General features: G+C 38.1%; 1 protein-coding gene across 6 annotated transcripts in view; it reads left to right on the forward strand.

Annotated features, from left to right (window-relative positions):
• Positions 1-18,657, forward strand: part of RPH3AL (rabphilin 3A like (without C2 domains)) — a 211,455-nt gene extending 192,798 nt beyond the window's left edge. For 5 of the 6 annotated variants that reach the window (XM_072136270.1, XM_072136268.1, XM_072136269.1 and 2 more), the window contains 4 exons: positions 5,814-5,924; positions 6,137-6,328; positions 6,894-6,947; positions 16,266-18,657. In XM_072136270.1, coding sequence (XP_071992371.1) covers positions 5,814-5,924; positions 6,137-6,328; positions 6,894-6,947; positions 16,266-16,294 — 386 coding nt within the window. In that variant the 3' untranslated portion in view covers positions 16,295-18,657. The remainder of the gene's footprint in view (positions 1-5,813; positions 5,925-6,136; positions 6,329-6,893; positions 6,948-16,265) is intronic. The other variant, XM_072136272.1, reaches the window with a different exon arrangement.
• The last annotated feature ends 8,446 nt before the right edge of the window (positions 18,658-27,103 follow it).

The raw sequence follows: 27,103 nt of genomic DNA on the forward strand, positions 1-27,103 counted from the left end.
TAGAAGAAGCCGGAGCTGAGAGCGTACCATCTGATACGGAATTTGATCCATATGATGATTGCCTTACAAATGTATCACAAGATGTCATTGATGTACTTATGATATCAGATGACGAACAGGAGGATTTTGAAGGTTTTTAAAGGGAAACTGTCATGCCAGCAAGACCTGTTACAATATCGCAGCTTACAGTTATGATCACCAGGCACTTGCTCTCTTGTTTGTTTTGCAAAGTTTTAGCTTTACCGTACATGTTTGAAACAACCTTATGTTTATAAGTGTTTATAGTGCTGCTATATACAGTACCTGCATGTCATATGCATTTGAATTAAAATTAACATGTTGAAATCGAAGCAGACTTTTTTTCATTTGGGAGAGGGGTAGTCTTATACGGTGAGTATATACCAAATTCTATATTTTTAGGGCAGAAGTTGGGGGTCGTCTTATACGCCCAGTCGTCTTATACGCCGGCATATACGGTAGTAATTTGTTTGCTCTCTTAATTCACAAAAGTTATTAAATCTTAATGTACTGCAAGCACAAAGTTAATTTTTCATGAAGATTTTTGGTTTGTGATTGTCTAAATTGAAATCATAAATTAAAGTCTTAATATAAGTAGTTTGACAAGGTTTCTTTCTCTTTTGGAAGCTGACAACCAGCACAGAATCCTTTGCAGAGGGCCTCACTTGGCATTTTCATGCAGCATTTGTGGGTACCTGGGCACCAAAAGATATGGGATTCATTTAGGTTTTGGTTGCTTCAGGCTCATTTAAGTAGTTAATCTTTTTGTGATCTCTTCTGTGTATTGCTGTCTATCTAATACATCAAGACAGTTTGTAGAATAATAGAGGAAATAAAAAGCATTATTAATAGCATTATGACAACAAATATGTGTGCCGCCATATGCACTGAAGTTATGAGCTGTACATTTCATCACACATAGCAGTTCTCTGTAATTCTGTCATGGAATAGTGTCACCACGACATTTTTTTTATCTGAGCTTGATATGTAAAGAATGTACATTATGTCCAATAACTTTTACTGCAAAATCTTAAAAAGTAAAGAGAAGCTAATAGGGGCGTCACCCACTGACCTCAGTATCTCAGGTAAAGAGATTAAACAGTCTGCCATCTTAGGTAAACCTGGTGGAACCAGATTGTATGCACGCTTGTCTTCTTTTTTGTTTGTACAAGTTTTATATGGGCAATGTTTTATGAGTTGTATATACATTTAGGACAACCACTTACCAATGGTCTTTAGTGCATGGGTCATGCCCATACCTAGGTGGTTTTTTTGTATTTTATTTAAGTGTAGTAATATTGAATTTTCTGAAACTAACCCCATTTTATTTGACAGTAATTTGTATTTTAAATTGGGATAGACCTACTAGTGTCAACACATTTAAAAAAAAATTACCATTAATTCAATTAAATGTTAAAAACAGGGGTGTAACTTGAAGGGGTGCAGAGGTTGCGATCGCACCCGGGCCTAAGAGGCTTAGGGGGCCCTAACGGTGTCACTTTCCCATGTGAGAAGACTAGTACTATAAACCCATCAGCTTCTAGTTACGCCACTGTTTAAAAAAGTACCCATACCTGAATCAAAAAATACTTACAACTAATAAACCAAGAGGAAGTGTGGGCAAAAGCATGTTGGGGAGTCCGTGGGCGGCCTCACTGCACATACAATAGGTAAGACACTGGTCTTTAATATTTAGATCTACTGCTAATATTTACAGTAGCTGCGATGAATTGTAACTTTTTCTATATGAGATTGTCAAAGGTAGGCTCATTCATAGCTGGTAGAAATACTTTATATTGTGCAGAGGGGACTAGCCCAGTCAGACCTGTTTTTATTGGGTTTTCATATTTTTATCCAGTGTATTTTTAATATATTAAATAAAGTTCAATTTGTAGTTTTATACTTGGAACAGTGTAACTCATTTTTTTGTTGTGGTAGTGCATTTGATATTTCGGAGTAGTTATGTATTTTGAAGGTGGAAGGCTAAGTGCCTAGTCCCGTAATGTAGCAAATGGAGATGAGGTATTTAATAAACCAAATCTAGAGGGGGCATCTAGCAACTTCCAGGTAATGATTTGCTTCATCGAGTCCAGAAATGCATGACTACTGGTCATGACTTAACAGATCCATGAAGTACATCCCCTTACTGTCCAACCAAAAACTTACAGTATAGTGTCTGCTGGATAACAACCATATCCTACACTGCATTCCAAAATAAAATATACCCCTCAAAATATTATGTTATAAAGTACTTTTATACTCTTATTCAATATTAATATATCAAATATATCCGAGTATAAGCCTTCCGGAATATAAGTCAAAGTACCTAATTTTTCCACACTGAGAACTGGAAAAACTTGATTGAATCAAATATAAGCCTAGGGTGCCTATGGTTGCTTCACTGGTTGTCACCTAGAAGATTTTAAGGTTTCCCTAATAAAGTTAGAGCATTTACAGTTCGGCTGATCCATTCAACTCTTTTTACTAACTCGCCAACCCTACAGTTTTAGTCACCCCTCATAAGCTGGTGTTCCCTATAATCCGTAAAGCTATGAAATTTGATGGTTCTAATTAAATGAAAATTAGTAGTAGTAGTATTACAGTGCCCCAGTAATCTTTGAACCTTTTACATTTTTTTTTCATTCTCCACCTTCAAAAATACATGTATTTAAAAAATTTTCTGTTAGCATAGTTTGCACAATTTTCTTACAAGCTTGATTTTTAGGAGTTTCCTTGTGGGGGCCACATATATATCCTCTATCTTATTTAGGTGCATACGATCTGTGGGACTAGATGACATTTTCATTGAAATCAATTTGTTATATTTGTGACCTTTTAAATTTTTGGTAACATTTTTTATGGGAGGCAAAAGCAAAAAAAAGCAAAAGGTGAAAAAGCAATGATTCAGACGTGGACTTTTTTTTTAACATTAAAGCTCTCACCATATAGGATTATTATTAGAAATTTTTGATAAATCAAGCATTTTGGGACATGGCAATACCTAACATGTTTATGATTTTGTTTGTGCATTGTAATATGCATTCTAGGAAAAGGGAAATGAGTGTTGTGGCTGTGTTTGACCTAAAACACATATCTTATTTGTATAGAGAACTCACTCTTGAATTAATATGTAAGCACCCCCACCCTTATTAATTTATCAAACACATCAAGTTTCTTAGTTGCAGCTCACCCCACGTTGTCCTGGAAGTCTCGGCGTCCTCGGATTCCGCACGGACCAGGTGCTTGGATAATCTCACTTGTGAAACAGGAAATGAATCCAGCGCTTGACCCAGGTGAGTAGTTAAAACTTCTTCTTTTATTGGAATAATGCGTAATACAGCTTAAGCCAGGTTACTACCATCTGTCATAGCTCGCTGATGACTTAAGATACAGGCGGATCCGTGCATTTTAAGCTGTATTGCTATACGCATTATTCCAATAAAAGAAGAAGTTTTAACTACTCACCTGGGTCAAGCGCTGGATTCATTTCCTGTTTCACAAGTCTTATTAATTTATACTCAGCACCCCCCATGAATATTAACCTTTTAACGACATGTCACATACTATTATGTCACAACCCGAGGATGTCTACATATACACTAAATAAAAATAAAGAAAATAAACATGTTACATATTTTTGAGTCCCAAACACCCCGATATATCAAAATATAAAAAAAATGTTATTTCCAGGGGTGAATCTGGTAACTGAAAATAGCGCACCCTTCATCAAATCCTGCACAAACAATTACACCTTACACGGCTCCCTTTGCCAAAGTATGAAAACCTTTTTAGCATCAAAATATGGTGAAATGAAGACATTTTTTTTTACGGACAAAAGAAAAACCTAATAAAACCTATATAAGTTTGTTATCCCCTTGATATTACCAACCCAGAGAATGAAGTGCAGGTTTCATTTGCAGCACAAAATTAAAAAATGTAGACAGAGAAACTGACATATATACATTTCTTCGTCAATTTCACCCCATTTGGAATTTTTCCCGCTTCCCAGTACATGGCATTGAACATTAAATACCACCAATAGAAAGTACAACACGTTATGCGAAGAACAACCCCTCATACTGCTTCATACATGGAAAAACAAAGTTATGCATTTTATAAAAAGTGTAACTGAAAAAGGGCATTGGTGGGAAGTGGTTAAATACACAAACACGCTATGAATTCTTTTATTGGTGAGAAGTGCAGACCTCCCCAATAGCACTCGTTGCTCAGCACGCTCAGGTCCTGTAGGCCAATCCAATTTTCCTTATTATAATCGACCTTTGACTTCTATTGCAGGAAACTGATCTCCAGCAACCACATTGAAAGCTCAGAAGTGCTTTATTCATCCAATACATAAGAGACACTTGGTTACTTGTTCTGGTCACGGGAGGTTTCAGTAATCAGGTTCTCTGTGATCCTTTGCATAGGGGTTAAGTATCTTTGGTGGGATAGATCTTTTAAAGTTTATGGTTCCATGGACAGTCAAAGGATGGGATCCCATGTGTAGAATAAATCGTATATAGGCTGTGCTTGTAGACATACTATTTATTCTCTTAATGAAGATATTTTTTGAAGATTAAGTATCTTTGCATCCTTGTATCCATGCTCATATTATGTTTTTCTAATGTCTTTAATAATTTCTATGTATTCTACATATTGTATATTCACAGAGGTTTCAGTTTGTTCACTATAATGTTTGATAAACTCACCTGTTTGATTAAAAAGACTCTAGATCTACTGTTGACAAATTTAAAAAATGTAGCTTATTAGAAGCTAAAAGAAAAATCATTTAGTGTAAACTGAAAATGAGAGATATTTTCTAAGCTCTTCTAAGTTCTTAGGATCATTGGACTTCACTGGCACAATGTCAGTTCAAAGTTGCTAAACTGAGAGGTTCTGATGACATTTTCCATTATCAAGATTTAACATGTCTGGAGAGGATATGACTTGTAGTAATTCTCATTTAATTTAGTTTACTTAGCATCACTGCAAGATAATAAATATTTTGTCCTTATTATTCTATAAAGGGAATTTCTAATGTTATTCTGACAGGTATCCCTTAAAAGAACTGCTGCAGGAAAGGTGAGCAGGAAACCATTACAGGGACACATTGTGATAGATGGTGCATATACTCTATTTGGCTGTAGTGAACATTAAACAAGGACAGATACAGCCAACTGTAGGTGAAATAAGTAGGTGTCTACTCAAAAATCAGTCAATCAAAAAAGGTCAATGTAGTCTGATCTGTGCCAAAGGTTAATGCAGTTTTCACTGTGCATTACGTGTTAAGTCAGTATGAATACATGTCTTAATCATTTAGAATTGCTCTCTGCCAAGCTCAGGTCAATTGAATGAGTTTTACCATTTACAAATCGGCATGCAGAAACCCACAATTGTAAGGCCAATGTGGCAGAGGATTTTCGCAGTTGCATTTTGTGTAAGTAATTTTCCATCATAACTGTTCTTATAAAATTGTAACTATTAGAGAAGGTCAACCATTAATAAATGACAAACTAGTAAACATATCCCATAAGGTAAACCACCGCTAATAAAGGTTCAGAGTGTCTGTTGCAGAAAAGATAGGTAAGCAGTATATACCAAAAAGGATTATGATAAATTTTGCATGTATTTGAGCTAAAATGATTCTTGGGAAAGATGCGGTGTCAGTCCCTTCAATCACTGCTGACATGTAAACAAAGAGCAGAGCATTTTCAGAATAGTGTGTGCCATTGTTCAGAACAGGCAAATTTGTGAATAGTGTTTCTTTAACACTAACATTTTGTCTTATGTTTCAGTGGCTACCAGCGACAGTGAAAGTGACTCTGAATTAAGTTCTTCAAGTTTGGATGAGAAAGTATCATTCAATTCAAGAGATGAGAAATACCGAAAAAATAGAATTGACTCTGGTAAGTTGTAGCTGTGGCTGGCTATTCGTACATCCTGCACCTTTGTAGATCCATAACGCTAGGGGGACTCACCCAGCAAGCTGGTGGAACAACATAACAAAAAGTGGTGGCCCCAAATTGACTGTTGTTTTGTAAGATATGAAGAACTGTATTACCTACATGTGCTCCAAATTTATGTTGTGTGTATGTAAAATAGAACTTTTTTCTGTTAGTTTCAAGTACTGAAACCAACCCAACTTCTGCTGGTAATCAGAAGAAACCTTTTGTTGGCACTCTCTCCAGCGGTTTATCAGGTAGTCTGAGCAGTCTTGGTAGTGATCGTGTTGGTGCTGGAAGTGCCACTGAAAGCTATCCTGGAGAATTTATTGAAGGTTATGATAGCGACATCAGCAGGCGTGGTCCAGGTAAGGGTTTTTTACTTATTCACTTTCATAATACAAGAAATTAGACACTTTATTAAAATCTTTCCTTCGTTCTTTGTTCCCTTTAATGACAATGGAATACACTTTGAGAACCACATAATATAGCAGTGATTTCTGCTTGTACCTCAATATATTTTGTTGGTAGTGCCACTACCGATCAGCTGATATTTAGTAGGCATTAAGTGGCAATATAGGAGGGATTATCAGTGCTTCTATGCCAGTTATCTGGCATAGAAGCAGTGAAAGAATATTATTCTTGCGACCACGCCACCTCCACAGCATGGAGGTCTTAGCTTCTTGATTTATATCCCACGGCAGTTGGGCAAGGCCATTAGCATACGCCTTCTATGGAGTTAAATAATTGCTGTATTTGTATATATTAACTGTATATCCTGTTAATATGGAAGCACAGTGCACCTTGTAGAAGAAGGTTTTTTTTAATAACTTGGCAGTTTTAACAATTGCCTGTTTTTACAATAATAATAATTAAAACAATAATGCCTTATATATCTTAGCTTTGTTTTAAATATATATGTATTTCTGTCAGAAGAGAAGATGGCTAGATACCTGAAAAGAAGAAATGCTGCTCGTCACATAATGGGTATATAATTTTTATGTGCCTTATTACAGTGCACTAACCCAATTACATACCAGTATTTTGCTAACATTTACTTCAGTGTCAAAGTAGAAATATTGACTAAAAATCATACATAATTGAATTAATATTTTTTTCATAAATTTTTTCATAGTTTTCACATTTAATACAACTAACTTCTTTCTCGCATTAATTTTTTACCTTCACAAGCAATGTGGAGTTCTATCTTGTACCTTTGTTGGTGTTGGAAAACTATTTATTTTTATATGTGTTTAGATTAATGTTTTTTCATCAATGGCCTGTATACCATACATGGAATGTCCTGTTGTTTACATTGGCCAATTTTGTCCTTATTTACCTACTTCTACTAAACGCAAATTGATTATATATTGGTTACTATATTTTCATTAATATACAAATTTAGTGCAGATAAGACTGGTTTCACTGTGTTCATTTTTTTCATTGTTCATTTGCGTTAAGGTCTCACTTTAGTTTCAATATTTATTTTCCAATGTTCTCTTCTGTTATGGTAGGAAAGAATGAAAACTAAATATTGGAACTAAAGACCTTAATGCACGAGAACACTGAAATACGTCAACTCTGCTATGAACCCAGTCTAAGTCAAGTACATTAAAGTTTCCTGGAGCCAAGTACCTTGGTTTTTCAAATGGTCATGATGCTTATTACTTATTTACAAATTATGCACATTCTATACAAATCATTACTGTTTATAAGCAAAGCTCAAGCTAAATATGTGTGTTCTGTTTTGGGTTAACATATATCTATGCAGACTGCCCTCTACTTCAGCTGGGTACAGTAAGGTCAAGTTTACACCTATGCATGAGCTTTCCATTACACTCTTCATGTAGGAAGAGTTTAACAGAAACTAAATGCGTAAGGTGAATGGAGAACACCTGTTTTGGGGTTTACATATATCTATGCAGACTGCCCTCTACTTCAGCTGTGTTCAATACAGTAAGGTGAAATTTACACCTATGCATGAGCTTTCCATTACACTCTTCATGTAAGAAGAGTGTAACAGAAACTAAATGCGTAAGTTGAATGGAGAACACCTGTTCAACTTCTGAACTCCATAGACTTTAAAGGAACTTAAATAAACTAACATTATACATCCATTATTAATAGCAGAAGAAAATGCAAGTTGCTGCACTATTATTTAATAACAGGATGTATACAGGAACCTACCTAACGAAGGTGTGAACTAAGCCTTACATAAACAGTTGCATGATTAGTATTGTAGACTGAGGCACAAAATATCTTTTTATACAGTAGAGATGAGCTTTGGTAAACTTTATGGATACTTCGCCACCAATCTGGACCAAAAGATTCCAGGCTATGTAGATGTTTATTTTCATCCATTTTACTATTTTACTATTTTTCAGCCTCCCTAGGGTACTTTAACCCCTTAACGCTCTGTGCCATATAGGGAGTGTATGAAGAGGGCTCACGGGCTGAGTCCTCTTCATACAGAGGTGGGGGTTGTAGCATATTGCAGCAAACCCCCACCGCTAATAACCGCGGTCGGTACTTAAACCTTTCATTGCGGGCGCCGCCATCTTTATTACGATCGCCGCGTCCCCGAACATCATCGGGGGGGGGGGGGGGGGCGGCGATCGGTTGCCATGGTAGCCTCGGGTCTTCGTTTGACCCGAGGCTTAATGGCTTCTGCAGATGCAGATTCGTTACAATGAGCTGCAAAAATGCCATATATTGCAATACTTTAGTATTGCAGTATATGGTAGGAACGATCTGACCATCTAGGGTTAATGTACCCTAGATGGTCTAAGAATTAGTGAAAAAAAAAGTTACCAAAATGCCCGATCTATCAAAATATAAAAAAGTTTACGGCCGATTGTGACCTCCGAGACGGGAAATGGCGCCCAAATGTCCGAAATGCGACTTTTACACCTTTTTACATCACATATAAAATGGAATAAAAAATGATCAAAATGTCGCACAGACCTCAAAATGGTAGCAATGCAAACGTCGGCTCATTTCGCAAAAAATTACACCTCACACAGCTCCGTGCGCCAAAGTATGAAAAAGTTATTAGCGTCAGAAGATGGCAAAAAAAATTTTTTCTTTGTACACATTCGTTTAATTTTTGAAAATGTATTAAAACACAATAAAACCTATATAAATTTGGTATCACCGCGATCGCACCGAACCAAAGAATGTTATTTTGAGTGCACAGTCAAAGTCGTAAAAAACTGAGCCCACAAGAACGTGACGTTTTTTTTTTCAATTTTTCCACATTTGGAATTTTTTTTTCAGCTTCGCAGTACACGGCATGTTAAAATAAATAACATTACGGGAAAGTAAAATTTGTTATGCACAAAATAAGCCCTCACACAGGTCTGTACACGTAAAAATGAAAAAGTTATGGATTTTTGAAGGTGGAGAGCGAGAAATGAGCAGAAAAACCTTGCGTCCTTAAGGGGTTAACCCTAGGTAGTCTGTACAATATTTTCCTCCTCATTCAATACAATGTGCTTATAGCAATAAAACTCAGGATGTATACAGGAACCTACCTAATGTAGGTGTGAACTAAGCCTGGACCAAAAGATCTGGACCAAAAGATTCCAGACTATGTAGATGTTTATTTTCATCCATCTTACTATTTTACTATTTTTCAGACTAGTTATGGATGTTTATTTTCATTTCCATAGTTATGGATGTTATGTCCATAGTTATGGATGTTTATTTTCATCCATAACTATTAAAATTAATATAACTTTTGTCTGTACAGAGAAAAATGTAAGTGTTACTTTCTTACTATATTGGAAAAATGGAAGTCTAAGGTAAAAATCTGTGATATGAAGATACTCTGCTAAAGGCGTCTTCATGGAGGCGACTCTGCATGTGACCTCTCCTCCAACTGCTATAAGTAATGGAACTCGCCAAGACTGCAGTCTCTCACCAATGCTGCAGTCTCTTGCCACTGCTGTATATTTTGGTGGTGGAATCTCTGGCTAATGCCATTTGGCCCAAAAATTCTATTAAGGGTTTGCACTTGGGCAGATTTCATCACAAAATGGCCATCTATGCCGGTTACCCAACCATCTCATTCCTGGCAATATTGGCAGAGTTTAAAACCTTATCTGGGTTGTCCAACTTTAAGGTTAATCTTGCCAAATCCCAATTACTCAATGTCAACGGACATTGTGACATCGTGGTGGACATCAGGACAAATTTCCCCTTTCAAAGAGCTGAGCCCATCATGACATACCTGGGAGTGCGGATCCCAACTGACCTGTCTACACTTTTTCAAGCTTATTACCAGCCTCTTTTAGCTTCAATCAAGGAGGAATGTCTTGCCTGGAAGCGCTTGCCACTCCAAAGAATCCCTTTAGGCTTGTGGCCCTTTTTCTTTGTTAGACTTAAACGTATGATCTCAGAATTTTTATGGGCTTCAACTAGACCCCCCAAATCGTATAACCTTCTTACCAGACCAGAGGAACTAGGAGGACCGGGACTGCCTGACTTGAGTTTGTACCACAAAGCCTCATTCTTAGCATGCCTGTTAGATGCAGTTCTGAGTTCGTCCTTTAGACTTTGGGTGGCGTTTGAAGCATCACTAAACTCTGCACCCATATTGGTATCTCTATGGCTGCCCACAACCGCCTGCGATGTGACGTCCTCCCATTCGCCCCTATATAAAACACTCCTCTCTGGTTGGGACAAAATAATAAGAAGGCATAATTTAACTTTTATCCTTTTCCCACTGTCACCATATATGTTGGATCCTAGATGTCCTCTGAGGGATCTAAGCCCCAAGCTCAGGACTTTTGTACTGCCGACTGCCTCATTGATACAGGTACACCATGCACTAAAGGGCCGTGACCTACACTCATTGGAAGGTTGGTTCTCTAAAGATATGAGAGGTAGTAAATGGTTTATGGCCAATCAACTGAGAAGTTTCATGCAGTCATTAGGGCCTATCCAGATTTTCACATGTGAACTCGCATACATAGAACAGCTATTTATAGGCTCCTCTTCTCCTAGGCACATGATCTCTGCTACCTATGGGTGGCTACTGAGAAATAGGGCTAAGACAGTCATGAGAAAGTGCATTAAACAGAACATTTTCTGCAGAAGAGTGGGATAAGCCTGCCATATTAACCCTAAGCTCTCCGTATTAACACAAATTCAAGAGAGGAATTTCAAAATAAATGTCTAGGTAGTACCGAACCCCTGTGAAGCTACACAGAATGTTCTCATCAGTATCAGATATTTGTTGGAGATGCAACCAGGAAAATGGTTCCATGTTACACTTTTGGTGGTTCTGCTCTGAGGTCAGGGGCCTCTGGGGGGCAGTCCTTGCGCTCTATAATAGCTTATTTTTAGACAGTGTTTCACCAACCCCTGAGATTGGTCTGTTGTCTATGCTCCCAGGCTTGATTTTGCAATAAAAAGGGGCTTTCTGAGGCACTGCCTTTCTGCTATCCAGCATATTATCCTCAGACTCTGTAAATTGTCTGTATGTCTCACTAGTGCTCAGTGGGTGGAAGCACTAAACCATATAATAAGAATGGAAAAGATCAGAGCTACTGAGTGTTTGGCAGACTCTCAGATTTCTAGACTCACTAAGATTTGGTCCACCCGGATAGACTTTCGTAGTTCTACGGAGTTTACCTCTTGGGGGATAGGTTGATGACCCTTCCTCCATTTCTAGCTAATTGAGCATGACCTTTGCAGTGGACAACTTATTCTCATCCTCCTCCCCCCTTCCTTTATATGTGCTACCTTATGTATTCTCTCCCACTCCCTTCAACCCCGTCGTTACCTTATGTTTCTCCTCTTTCTACTTGTCTACTGTGTTGAATAACATACAGTAAACCACATTTAAAGGGCATAGACTTTAATATCTCAGTTTTTGTTACTTATAGTGGGGGATAGCCTTATATCTCTGTTTGATCTTTTGACTTACACAGTGCAGAGATCTCCCCTGTATGGTTTGCTTTAATTACTGATTGTGATTTATGTTTACCTACATTACTACATAAGATATATGTTTAATTGGAATCACCTTTACAATTGTGAATTGTCACTTATACACTTATACTCACAATACACTTATGCCATTGCCAAAACCACAATAAAGTTTATTGAACAGAAAAATATGTGATATATGAAAAATGCTATTTTTAATTTCATGACCTGTGCAGAAGTACAGCACCATATTTAAATGTGTCATTGAGACCATCTCTACAGAGAGTAATACTTCTGTCAATGTGAAAAGAAGAAAAGCGATCTAACAAGAATAAATTGATTAATTTTAGAATTTTAGAAATTCCCCAAAGTAATTTCATCAAGTGAGAGATTGAAAATTGGATATATGCACAGAAATAGTTGTAAATCTTTGTTCTCAGGGTGTCTGTCACATTTTACAAGTGGCTTAAAGTCATTTAAGGATCTTTGAGTTTTATAATTTGAAGAACCAGTCAGTTTTATCTGTTCGTAGAAGTAAAAACATGCAGCTAAAAAATAAATTGGCTCTGTAAATGAGCGCCAAGCCACGTCTCTTGCCAACTCCCACAGTTAATCTCATCATGTCTGTGCTCTAGCTACATGTGCATGGGGTTTGTATTTCTGTCATTGGTTTTTTTATCACGTAAGCTAGATTGATCATAGAAAAAGATATGCTGTGTGTGCAACTGTGCTAATTATCTCTGTTTACCTCCCAATGATTATTTGAACTTTGCAGACTGATTAACCCCTTCCTGCCGAAGCCCTTTTTCGTTTTTGCGTTTTCATCTTTCACTCCCCACCTTCAAAAATCTATAACTTTTTAATTTTTCCATGTACAGAGCTGTGTTATGGCTTATTTTCTGCTTAACAAATTACACTTCAAAATGGTATTTAATATTACATGTCGTGTACTGGGAAGCAGGAAAAAAAAATTCCAAATGCAGTGAAATTGGTGAAAAAACGCATTTGTGCCGTATAACTTGTGGGCTTGGATTTTACGGTTTTCGCTGTATGCCCCAAATGACATGTGTACTTTATTCTTTGGGTCGGTACGATTACGGGGATACCAAATTTGTATAGGTTTTATAATGTTTTCATACATTTACAAAAATTAAAACCTCCTGTGCAAAAAATGTTTTTGGATTTTGCCATCTTCTGACGCTAATAACTTTTTTATACTTTGGTATACAGAGCTTTGGGAGGTGTTGTTTTTTGTGGCTTTTGATGACGTTTACAATGTTATTATTTTTAGGACTGTACGACCTTTTGATCACTTTTTATAGATTTTTTTATTTTTTAAATGGCAAAAAGGCTATTTTCTGTTACGGGGTTAAATGCAGTGAAAAAGCGTTATATTTTGATAGATTGGGCATTTTCGGATGTGTTGATACCTAATGTGTTTATGATTTTTACTGTATATTTATATTTATATCAGTTCTAGAGAAAGGGGGGTGATTTGAGTTTTTATATTTTTTTATTATAATTTTTTGTAACTTTTTTTTAATTTTTAATTTTACTATTTTTCAGACTCCCTAGGGTGCTTTAACCCTAGGTGGTCTGTACAATATTTTCCTCCTCATTCAATACAATGTGCTGATAGCAATATAACTCTTTGTACAGATGGGAAATATTGGTTCAATCTTTTTACATGGTGCCTTGTTACATTCATGATGTGACCAGTGACAACATCATAGGTCTCTCAGCTTTCTAACAATAGCAAACTGTACACCATGTATGTGATTACATGAGATCACAGCAGCTTCCATGGAGGATGGAGAGGAGCAGAACTCCTTGGAGGCTGCTGTGATTTCATGTGGTCAGATACATGCATGGGGTACAGTTTGCTATTATTAAAAGGCTGAAGTACCTGAGATGATGTCACTCTGGTGACATGACATGGATTGTGACAAGTAAGGAGGCTTAAGATGGGAGGGGCTGGCCGAGCAGGACACCCCCACTGATGCCAGGTAATATAAGATAAAAGGTGATTTATGTAGATGTAAGTGAAACAATCTTTAGCTAAACGAAGGGGTTCAGTCAGTTAATAGAGCTCTCTAGAAACCTGTCACTGGCTGTATATGTGCAAATGTGGTGGCCGGTTCCTTTTAAGTTTTCCATGAATTTTTTGAGCATTGTACTATAATCCACGCTGAAAAGTCTCATTGTGGACTGATTTCAGAAGGTCTAAATTGGATTAATTAATTAAATGAAAAGTAGTGTTGAATATGCAGTTAAGAATCAAAATGTCACTTAATATATTGTTATTGTTACAATATACACTCACCGGCCACTTTATTAGGTACACCTGTCCAACTGCTCGTTAACACTTAATTTCTAATCAGCCAATCACATGGCGGTGCATTTAGGCATGTAGACATGGTCAAGACAATCTCCTGCAGTTCAAACCGAGCATTAGTATGGGGAAGAAAGGTGATTTGAGTGCCTTTGAACGTGGCATGGTTGTTGGTGCCAGAAGGGCTGGACTGAGTATTTCAGAAACTGCTGATCTACTGGGATTTTCACGCACAACCATCTCTAGAGTTTACAGAGAATGGTCCGAAAAGGAAAAAACATCCAGTGAGCGGCAGTTCTGTGGGAGGAAATGCCTTGTTGATGCCAGAGATCAGAGGAGAATGGGCAGACTGGTTCGAGCTGATAGAAAGGCAACAGTGACTCAAATCGCCACAGTAGGCAGAAGGTAGGCAGAAGAGCATCTCTGAATGCACAGTACGTCGAACTTTGAGGCAGATGGGCTACAGCAGCAGAAGACCACACCGGGTGCCACTCCTTTCAGCTAAGAACAGTAAACGGAGGCTACAATTTACACAAGCTCATAGAAATTGGACAGTAGAAGATTTGAAAAGCGTTGCCTGGTCTGATGAGTCTCGATTTCTGCTGCGACATTCGGATGGTAGGGTCAGAATTTGGCGGCAACAACATGAAAGTATGGATCCATCCTGCCTTGTATCAACGGTTCAGGCTGGTGGTGGTGGTGTCATGGTGTGGGGAATATTTTCTTGGCACTCTTTGTGCCCCTTGGTACCAATTGAGCATCGTTGCAACGCCACAGCCTACCTGAGTATTGTTGCTGCCCATGTCCATCACTTTATGACCACAATGTACCCAACATCTGATGGCTACTTTCAGCAGGATAATGCGCCATGTCATAAAGCTGGAATCATCTCAGACTGGTTTCTTGAACATGACAAATGGCTTCCACAGTCACCAGATCTCAATCAAATAGAGCATCTTTGGGATGTGGTGGAACGGGAGATTCGCATCATGGATGTGCAGCCGACAAATCTGCGGCAACTGTGTGATGCCATCATGTCAATATGGACCAAAATCTCTGAGGAATGCTTCCAGCACCTTGTTGAATCTATGCCACAAAGAATTGAGGCAGTTCTGAAGGCAAAAGGGGATCCAACCCGTTACTAGCATGGTGTACCTAATAAAGTGGCCGGTGAGTGTATATTATATGTTTATTTATAATGTTTATCTATTTAAAAGAGAGTCCAATAAACACAGTGACAGAGAAAATAAAGTTAAAAGTTGGACGTCTTGTTTTCAACTGATATCAACTAGTTACTAGTATTAACTAAGTTAACTTAGCTGACAGTGATACAGGAATGAAACATAATCAAATTCTAGCAGTTGGACCCTCATATATTACCACATGGGGATTCACAGGGATGAGAGTGCATCAGGACCCACATCTTCAAATGATCATTCTTGCGCATGTTTACCCAATTACCATTACATAACCTATTGTTTGAGGAAGTTATGCTCATTTGCAGGTTAGTTTATAAATGTCAATAAAAGAATACCACATAAAAGCTAAGTACAGCAGTCGGCTATCTTTTTAGTCCTATTTATGTTTTTTGCGTGGGTTTATTACCTATGAAAATAAGAGCTAGAGACAACTTGGTGTTTCACATGGGCTTCTTTTATAGTACCGTATACATGTCTTTGTGTTTTATTGAACCATATGAACTGCACATATTAGCCAGTTACTGACTAATGCTACAAGCACTTACCTTTCATTGTAGCAACACCAAGTAAGCCTTGTATAGCTACTATAAACGGTGTATACTGAGTCGAGGAAAGGGTTGACAAGCTGGAGGCAATTTAGCATATGAAAAATATACAAGTAAGCTTTGAGTACTCAATACTAAACTCCACAGTCATGTTGTACACTCATGAATGGAGCTGATTCCTGGGGTGCTCCTTTGAAGTGTTCCCAGTATTTTATGTTCATAAAATTGCAGCTTTCGTGTTCATGTTTCTTCATGTTGTAATTTAATATATTGCTTAATTTTTTTCCCCATCAAGGAAAACATCATGGAAATCTACGCCGCTGAATGGAAGAAATACTAAAGTATAAACTTGACCTCAGTTTGGAATTTTATACCATACAACCAACTGCTACTTTCAAAATCATCAGATGGATCCTCAAGTCTAGGTCAATAGTCTGTATTGTATAAGTTCTTTCAGTTATTGGTTGACTATTTTAATGAGAATTTAGTAATATAACATATTCTTGCTAACTAATCGTATACATTTAATATTTTATTAATATTTTTGAATTTCTTAAGTATTAATTTTGGTCAAAGTTGTATGTTTGTTTCTAGCATTAAATAGTTGTACAAAAAAACTAATCCAAAATGTATTTTATACCAGGCTAAATGTGTCAGAAATTTGCACCGAAAAGTAGCTTTTATGTGCACCATATTTGGTATGTGTATAACAAGGGCATTACTAAAAAGGGGAAAGTAAACCAACATATAGATGGTATGAATCCAGACTAGACAATGTAAAGTTGCACTACATTTATCATCCAGCAACAACTTAGGCCTCATGGACACGACTGTGTAAATTTTAGTGTTCCATTTATGCGCCTGTTTTACGGTTGCATAAACAGCAGTTTAACACCCATATGTAACTCATATCGAACCACAAAGGGCCATATCCTTAAAAATATGGTGAAATGGCATCCACACGACTTAGACTCCTGGGAAACCCACTGCAAAAATGTGCCATATACGGACACCATATGCAGTCCGTTTTTTATGCACTCACATAGCTTTCTATGGATTATACAGTAAAATCATCAAAAAATAGGGACTAGGGGTATGTTCTATATTTTATGTTGTGGTCTGACGGCCAGTTTGCAGTGAGAAATATGCTGATCAGATACGATATGTAATTTCCCATTAAAGTCAATGGGGAGGTTTTTAGATGTAAAAGCAGCTACTGCAGGTTTTTTTCTGTCTTAAAAACATGAGACCTTAGTTTGTGTTATCTACAAATCTGAATTATGATTTTAGACACAGATAATATTGATCCAGGTTTACATTTGCAGCATATTGATATTTCCTCCTGAAGATCTGGTTGCTTATACAAAAGTTACTGTGAATCCAATTTGCCAAACTGAATTTTTTCTGGAAAGTGTAAAAATAGATGTTTTAGCAAACCACAATTAAAGGGGTATTCCGGGAATATGAACGTCCGATACAAAATCCCATAATGCTATAAATAAATAAATGTAACAAAACTTAATGTCATTAGTCAAAAAATGGAGCTTAAATAGTTTGATTTTACAAAGTTGATTCACAAAGTTTTATGACCTTTCTAAAATTATCACTAAGATGGGCGCCACTGGAAACTACAAGTCCCATGATCCTTTAGTTCTCAGTAACTCTTCCTCCCTCTTAGGCTCTTCTCCCAGTGATGATGTAACAGGTTTTCTTGCTCTGTTACCATAGTAATGATGTGTAACTGCCATCACCAAAACACTGGCCATACTGGATGCACTGCAACCAACCAACTAAAGCCAAACATAGTGGTGATCACATGACCTGCCGTGCAGGACATGTGATGTGGAGATGCAACCAGCGGCCATCTTCTGTCCTGTGTTTGCTCTACAATGGACCACGTGGAGGAAATTAAAGGGCCAGTAGCATTTTAATTCTTCATTACAGTGTATGTCACTGCATTTTTCTGCTAACGGGAGCAAAATTTTAAATAACAACTAATTACATATAAGCTTATATTTTAAGGACCCATTTGTATATGAATTATGCTGATTCCTGGAAAACCCCTTTAAAGGTAAAAATTATGAATACTGAAATTATTGTTAGGTTGAAATAATAGATACAAAAGTTAAAGATTACTGACAAAATATCATCTGGGCATTAGTTGCTCTGCTGATTCTGGCATAGATGGAAATGTTTGTTTAGGTTACATTATTGTTGATCAATCAATTGCATTATTTTCATATCTCTACCATTCTCCACCCAGGACCAGCCATATGACAGTAGAGATCCTAATTAGCATTTTAAGTAGTGGAACAATCCTTAAACTATAAAAATATTGTTTAGCTGGGTGGGCATGGACTGGAAATAAGAGCCTAGCACCATGATATTAGGTAGCCAAAAAATATCGACATTGATTGCTTAAGAATAATGGGGTTTGGTGAAAAAATTCAAACTACCGTATATACTCGCGTATAAGCCGAGTTTTTCAGCACAAAAAATGTGCCGAAAATCCTCAACTCGCCTTATACACAATAGGCAGCCCAGCAATTAAAAAAAATAAATAAACTTATATACTCACCCTCCGGTGGCCCCGATGTCCGCGCTGCTCACTCGATGTCTGCGCGGGTCCTCTTCTATCTTCTATCTTCCTCTGTCTTCTGTTTTCCGCAGGGCGCCGCCATGTTCTTCTCCGGCCGTTGGATAGTATTACGTCGGCTGCGGGCGGCGCCCTGCGGAAGACAGAAGACAGAGGAAGATAGAAGACAGAAGAGGACCCGCGCGGACATCGGGGGAGCAGCGCGGACATCGGGGCCACCTGAGGGTGAGTATATAAGTTTATTTTTTTTAAGTGCTGGGCAGGCTGTATACCTAAGGGGGCAGGCTGGGCAGGCTGTATACTTAAGGGGTCAGGCTGTATACTTAAGGGGGCAGGCTGTATACTTAAGGGGGCAGGCTGGGCTGGCTGTATACTTAAGGGGGCAGGCTGGGCTGGCTGTATACTTAAGGGGGCAGGATGTATACTACTGGGGGCAGGCTGGGCTGGCTGTATACTTAAGGGGGCAGGCTGGGCTGGCTGTATACTACTGGGGGCAGGCTGGGCTGGATGTATACTACTGGGGGCAGGCTGTATACTACTGGGGGCAGGCTGGGCTGGCTGTATACTACTGGGGGCAGTCTGGGCTGGCTGTATACTACTGGGGGCAGGCTGGGCTGGCTGTATACTACTGGGGGCAGGCTGGGCAGGCTGTATACTACTGGGGGCAGGCTGGGCTGGCTGTATTCTACTGGGGGCAGGGTGGGCTGGCTGTATACTACTGGGGGCAGGCTGGGCTGGCTGTATACTACTGGGGGCAGGCTGGGCTGGCTGTATACTACTGGGGGCAGGCTGGGCAGGCTATATAGTACTGGGGGGTGGCTGGCTTTATACTGGGAGGCTGTGACCAATGCATTTCCCACCCTCAGCTTATACTCGAGTCAATAGGTTTTCCCAGTTTTTTGGTGGTAAAATTAGGGGTCTCGGCTTATACTCGGGTCGGCTTATACTCAAGTATATATACGGTACTTCAGAAACTTAGGAAAAAATATCTGTCAAAGGATGCAAAGAGCTAGTGTAGGTTATAAAAGGTCCCTTTTAAAAGGTACTTGTTTATTGTCATATTTATGCGTGTTTTATTTAATATTATGTGATAAAAGATATTGCTCTATTCAGAAACATATGAATATTTTCAAAACATATTATTTTACTATTTGTTTTACAATGGAATATCTCTAAAACTAAAAGATGTAAAAATAAAATGCTTCAGGAAGTTTCAATGAACATTTACAACATGTACTATTGAGTGTATAAAATGTTCAGACATACAACTGTTAGTGAGTAAACATATACTAGTAAAAACTCTTCAATGTTTCAGTTATTGTCATTTTTTGTAGATGTTTTCTATGTGCTGTAGTTCTGTACAATATTAAAGTCTTAAAGTATATTCAATTCATGTTCAGAATTATTTTTAGTCTTCAAACTAATATTTATTTTCTATTTTGCAAAAATATATTCCAATCATTATCAATTCCAGTATTGATTTGGAGTTCTGAATTGCAAAACTAAAATGTTAATAGAAGCAGAGTAGATCATAACAGGATATGTTAAATGTTGAGTAGATGCAGATCTCACATACTAAAAACTGGGCCTCTGTTGGAAGGAAGGAATAGAAGCACCTTTCTCCATTTACTGATGTTGAAATATAGTTGCTGAAGCAAACAGGGTCAACATACCTCTTTTCTGAAAGTTGATGTGGGTGGCAGAGGTGGGTCTTGCAGAAATTTATAGCTAATCTTGTAGATATATAATTGTATAAAAGGTAAAGATGGCACACCAGCCTAAATACATATCATATTCTAAAGATATATGCTCTAGAGCTATTCAGGCCGTCTGCCAGACAGAAAATGCATGGTTTGTCAAATAGTAGTTCTGGCACTGTAATTTCAGAAATAATTTTTATTAACTGTTAAAATACCATTCAGCCACAATACAATTCAATATTGCCTTTTTGTACAGTACATATGAAGATAGATAAAATGTTAAAATACGACGACTATAATTCAGGAAACTATATTCCTGATAATTTTGATGAAGAAGCATGCTGGTGTTCAGAACCGTGTCCAGTAAGCTACGCTATCTATCTTAGAGGCACTGGACTCTCATTAGAGCTTATTGAAATGCATTGCTACAACGCTGTTTACATTGGGAACGACCAACATCCATACTGGTATCACACAGCTTCTACCAGCCAATAGTGGTTCCTCTGATTTGCTCCAGCACTTACAATCACCTGCAGTCAGCTGACTTTCACAATCTCCAGCCACGACTTTTCCAAGCCGCTTCGGCAATCTCCAGCCACTTGAATTGACCTCAGCACTTTCCTTCCAGCTGACACCTAACCAGTTGACAACACATTAGGCACAGTTCCCAGCTTGGGACGCCGAGCTGAGTGTGTTACACAAGCCTATTGCCAAGTGAAACAACCTTTCTTGCCTACACAATACATCCTCTGGTAAAGTATACCATATACCACTGCTGTCAACAGAACGGAGATAAGAACTGTGCATTGTTTATTTAGTAAAAGCTAGAGGTCATATATCTAAAGAAAAGGGAGACAAAAAAAGGAGCTGCTTCTACAATTTACTAGAAATTGAGGGACATTTATTATCCCTTTCCCACCATTTTTCTGGTAGAGAAGGCACATGCAATCTCCCCCTCTCCACTGGTTTACTAGCTTCTTTGACCTGTACGCCACTTTGGGGGTGTTGGGGAGGAGAGCGGGGCGGACAGGGCAGAATCGACAACTGGCGGAGACTATACGTTTGCACCCGTATTTACTAAGAGGCCAGAGTTTCTTAGTAGAAAGGGACGCCAAGTGCTGGGGGGGGGGGGGGGGGGGGATTTTAGAGGAAATCAACCATTTGCTTTTATGCATTATGAACTAAATTCTGTATTCTGTAGCTACACTGATGCAGAAACATATCTTGTTTAATCTCTGAGCTGAGGGGTTTTGCTGAAAAAACAATTATAAAATTCAGGACCTTGGGAAAGCTGGGTGCCCATATAAACACATTACACACGGAGCTTCGTGAACTGTCCAGACCGAACTAATCAACCTGAGCTGGATGACTCATATTCAGCAACTGGGGATGGTGCAGAGGTTGATTGCGTCTGCCTGTCAGGGACAACACAGTGATGACGCATTCTTGGCTTATGCTGGGCGGGACAAGGCTGAAGCAGTGCATAATTAGGGTGAGAAAAAGCACTGAGCCAGCCACAGAAGCGAGAGCGCCTCATTATCATAATTTTATAATTGTTTTTTCAGCAAATACACTCTACTCAGCGATTAAACAAGTTATTTTTCTGCATCAGTGTAGCTACAGCGTTCTCAAGGTATGTTTGGTTCATAATGCTACAAAAAATGTGGTAGATTTCCTTTAAGACTATCTTTCAAAAAGCTAGTCTTAATTTCTTAAGGACCAGGTCATTTTGTTTTTTTGCATTTCCATTTTTCACTCTTTGGCCCACATTTACTAAAAACCATGGAATCTAAAAGAGCAGATCCTGCCAGAGGGGACGCACACCCAGGATGTCAGTGTGCTTGGTTTACAATCCTTCATCCTGGTGGTAGATGTCCTTTAAAGACCGTTTATGTGTTTCCATTTTTCACTTCCCACCTTATATATGTTTTATGTGTTTTAATACATTTCAGTTGAGATTACATTTTTATTTCTAACATTTTGAGTACTGTACAGCCTTATGACCGTTTTTATAACTTTTTAACATTTATATGTTGCAAAATGGCAAAAAAAAAAGGTCATTTTGGACTTTTGGGTGTTATTTTCTGTTACAGGCTTAAGCACCGGGAATAACCGTTAATATATTTTTATAGATCGGACATTTTGGGACGCGGCAATACCTAACATGTTTAAGATTTATTTTTATTTCAGGTCTATTTTTTTTTTTATTTATTCTTTTAACTTTTTTTTTTTACTATTTTTCACTGTACTTTAACCCTCGGTTGTTTGATTCTATCATATGCTGCTATACTATAGTACATAGTAACTGGCACATAGTAACGAATTATCAGAAGTTGTACAGCATTGGGTCTTAAAAAGACCTGTGGCCATTGTAGCAACAGCTTGTTACTCCCCAATGACGTCATGGGGAGCGACAATTGAAGCCAATATGGCGACACTCAAACCACTTCCGACAAACGCAGGTTTAAATGCAGCAATATGTAGAAAACACTCACCTCGTCAGCCTGTGAGTCCTCTCTATACCTCCGTAGCCAACATGTTAAGCAACTTCGTTAAGGGGTTACTCATACTAGCCGTGTCGGCTGTTACCTCAACTAGTGAATCTATGGTAGAGAATGGAAAACTTAGGGAAGACTTGACAACTGACCTTTTCAGCTCCCTAAATGGTGCCACATCTTTTGTATGCATAATAAATTATTTGTTTCTACTGTCAAGGAGTTCCTGCAGAAGTTTGGTACAAGTTGGGTACAGAACACCTGCCTTTCTGCACACAATGCTGCATTGTTGGAGATGCAACACTCAAAGAAGGTATATTATTTCCTCTTCTTCCACACCTGGGATAACTAATTCCATTGGTTCATGTAAGAGTGATGAGTAATATGCAGCCCTATTTGGAAATACCATCTTTCAGTGGTGATGATGTTGGTATTGGTGTCAGGGTTATTCTTGTAAGTCTGGCTCTCAGATGAGGGGTTATGAGTAGTGAGCAGTAATGAGATGCTATATATTATATAATAATATAGAATATATAATATTCCATATATTATTAGCAGTCTTCTATCTATGCTATTATACTGTGTTTATTTTGCTGTACCTTTGATACCTTGTAGTACCATTCAACATTTTTGCATCTACTTCTTATATTATTTGAGTATACTGTATATAGAGCGAGGATAATGTTGCTCTCTGTTTACTATACAATTTATATACTATCCTTTATCTAAAGTACCTCAAATATTCCTAACCTTCCACACTATAGAATATTCATATATATATGTGTGTATATACAGTATATATATATCCATATATGTATATATATATATTGTTCCACCAATCTGTTCCACGATGATTGACCATACAACACACTGACATAAACCATAATAAATCATAATGCTTTATGTAAATATGCATCAATTGCTTTGACTTCAGATTGCTGCAAAATCGGCATGTAGGTTATGTTGCAGATATGACCCTGATTACAGGGTTGCATTATTAGACATTAGGAGTTGCAACAAGAAGGCATATAAGTGCTTCCCTTGCCAGTTAGGAGACTTTGAGGGTGTATATCAATCAAAGAAGGATGGTCATTTCTGAAACTGCTACCTAGTCTGTTGGGAGCAATGTACAATTGGTTGCAAAAGTATTCATACCCCTTAAACTTTTCCTCATTATTAACGTTTACAGCCACAGTGTCGAATGAAATTTTTTGATATTTAATTTTATATAGCAACACAAAATATCAATTTATAGAGAGTAAATAAAATGGCACAAGCTTTTGCCGATTTTTGCAGCAAGCAACTAAAAAAAATGGAATTTACAATACAATACAACTTTAATGATCCTGCGAGGAGAAATTATTTTGTACAAAGTATCCAGCATAGGGGTACAGTTACATGTTATACATACATAGCTAGATAAAGGGACAGACAAAAACATTTAGTTAACAGACTTAGGAGTTACTCAGAATGGTTGCTATTGTACACTTTCTTAGTTACTAGTTACATAATAAGTTACAACACTACATTATAGTACGATACAACACAACATACTATGAAGGTATGAGCACGTAACGCATTTACTATTGACATTTACAGTAGAAACAACAGGGGTCACATAGGTTATATGGTGGTTACCTGCGCTTGGCTGGGTACATGGACGGCGTTGTGATGCTGGCTACAGCCGTTGGACACCGTACGCTGCTGTAGTCCCACCAGTACTGGCGCTTAAGCTGCCTGGTACAGACGTCGCAACGGCTATGTGTGTGGCCTCTTGTCGGACCTGAACATCTATGTATCGCTTGTGGCAGGATCACCTACATTTCGGTAGCCTAGTGTCTCCTTTATACTGGCGCTAATGGCAGCTCTATTTAGCCCCATGTAAAGTACATGTAGTCACCTATTTAGGAAATGGAGTATATTGCTAATTTATTTTCAGTATAACTTCAACCATTTTGCAAAGGCCTAATAAGTTAGGCCCCAGTTAGTTACAGAATAAAAGGTAACAAAATTATTATGAAGTTTTGGCAAATTTTATTTTAGTGTCAAGTTTAAAAAGCAGCCCAAATTCTGAATACTATTTAACCCCTTAAGGACCAGGCCCTTTTTCGTTTTTGCGTTTTTATTTTTCACTCCCCACCTTCAAAAATCTATAACTTTTTTATTTTTCCGTGTACAGAGCTGTGTGATGGCTTATTTTCTGCGTACCAAATTGCACTTCGTAGTGATGGTATTAAATATTCCATGCCGTGTACTGGGAAGCGGGAAAAAAATTCTAAATGCAGTGAAAATGATGAAAAAACACATTTGCGCCATTTCTTGTGGGCTTGGTTTTTACAGCTTTCACTGTGCGCCCCAAATGACAGGTCTATTTCATTCATTGGGTCGGTACGATCACGAGGATACTAAATTTGTATAGGTTTTATAATGTTTTCATACATTTACAAAAATTAAAACCTCCTGTACAGAAAAAAAATTCTTCATTTTGCCGTGTTCTTTTCGGACACGGCTATACCTAATGTGTTTATGATTTTTACGGTTTATTTATATTTATATCAGTTCTAGGGAAAGGGGGGGGATTTGAATTTTTATGTTTTTTTAATATAATTTTTTTTTTTTACTTTTTTTCATTCATTTTTTTTACTATTTTACAGACTCCCTAGGGTACTTTAACCCTAGGTTGTCTGATTGATCCTACCATATACTGCCATACTACAGTATGGCAATATATGGGGATTTTGCATACCATCTATTACAATGTGCAGATTGTACATTGTAATAGATAGCCTCGATCATGACAGCCTCGGATCTTTGTGTGATCCCAGGCTGTCATGGCAACGGATCGCCGCTCCCCGGTGACGTCACGGGGAGTGACGATCGGAGCCAAGATGGCGGCGCCCACGCGCCGCCGGCTCTTTAATGCCGCCGGCAGCTTTGCCGGCGGCAATCAAAGGGTTAACACCCGCGATCGGTGTTAGCGACGGGCGTTTGCTTCATTATGAAGCAAATGCCCGGTGAGTATGAAGATGGCTCAGCCCGTGAGCCCTCTTCATACTCCCCCATGCGCAGTAAGACGTAAGGGTACGTCTTATTGCGCTATGGGGTTAATCCATCATCCATGAATCCATCATCCATGATATGGCTGTCCTTATAAACTCAGATGAGCACTAATTAGAGAAGCAGCATAGAGGGCTAGGAGCATGGTAACATGAGGATGTGGTCAAGCATTGAGAAGGCATCCCTCTCCAACCATGGCGTTCAGCATGAAAGATTAATGGGGCTGGTGCCTTTGTCACTGGAGTGTAGACTAAAGGTGTGTACAGAGAAACAGCTAAGAGGCCCAGGGTGCCTCTGGAGTAACTTTAGAGATCCACAGTTCAGGTGGGAGAATATGTACAAAGAACAACTATTAGGCTACATACACACTACCGTATTTTTTGTCCTTGTGCTAGCGGCAACACAACACTTTTTTCATGGCTAGCACGCAGCCCATTTGGTTGACCTTATTTCCGACTGAGCCATATTCGGCCGGACAGCTGCTCATCTTTTAATAACGAGGGAAGGGGTGAGAAGCACTCGCTCCCCCACCCTTTTCTACCAGGCCATTTGCTACGCCATGATTTCGATCACGGTCGTGTGCAACGCAGCCTTGCATGCAATGCCGTCAGTATGTTGTGCTTGGTAGTATATGGGAATTGTTAAATTGTTGGTCCTACAGTTGGGATTAGTGTTTTTGATATTCAGAATTTTTCATTATTACACATAATAAATGGACACTGATGGTGAAAATTTCACGCCAATAGCATCTCTACAAATATATATTAATTTAGAAAATGTGTGACTAGTTCAATACTTATTTCACCAGCTGTTTATATGGATGCAGGTGTAATTTTGATTAATTGCATTCAAAGTGATGGGGCATTCCACCTCACTAGTCCTCTTGGGAAACTGTAGGCCTTCTGAGAAAGATTGCCAGGCTTTCTTACAAGTCTTTTCAGTATTGTATAAAGCATAAGCGGTGTGACCTGATTTCTATGTTGTGGAAATCTCTTTGTTAAAAAAATAAAAATCTGCATTACTATTGGAAAATCTCAGTCTTGATGTCTATTCACTTTTTATGGTGTATTGTTCAAATAGATTGTATTTCTGCATGATTAAAATGTGTGGCTTTTGAGTCAAACTCTGCATTTAGGTTTGAAACATCTAACTTATCATATTAATTGCATATTTTCTACTCTGTGCTTTATAGGTTATTACTTGTATATAGGCAGAAAGACATTTTATAGAGTAGCGCACACACACATTTAAATCCTCTTAGATTTATTTCTTCTTCAAATTAAGT

This window comes from Engystomops pustulosus, chromosome 2 (genome assembly GCF_040894005.1).
Source record: "Engystomops pustulosus chromosome 2, aEngPut4.maternal, whole genome shotgun sequence".
Classification (NCBI taxonomy): Eukaryota; Metazoa; Chordata; class Amphibia; order Anura; family Leptodactylidae; genus Engystomops; species Engystomops pustulosus.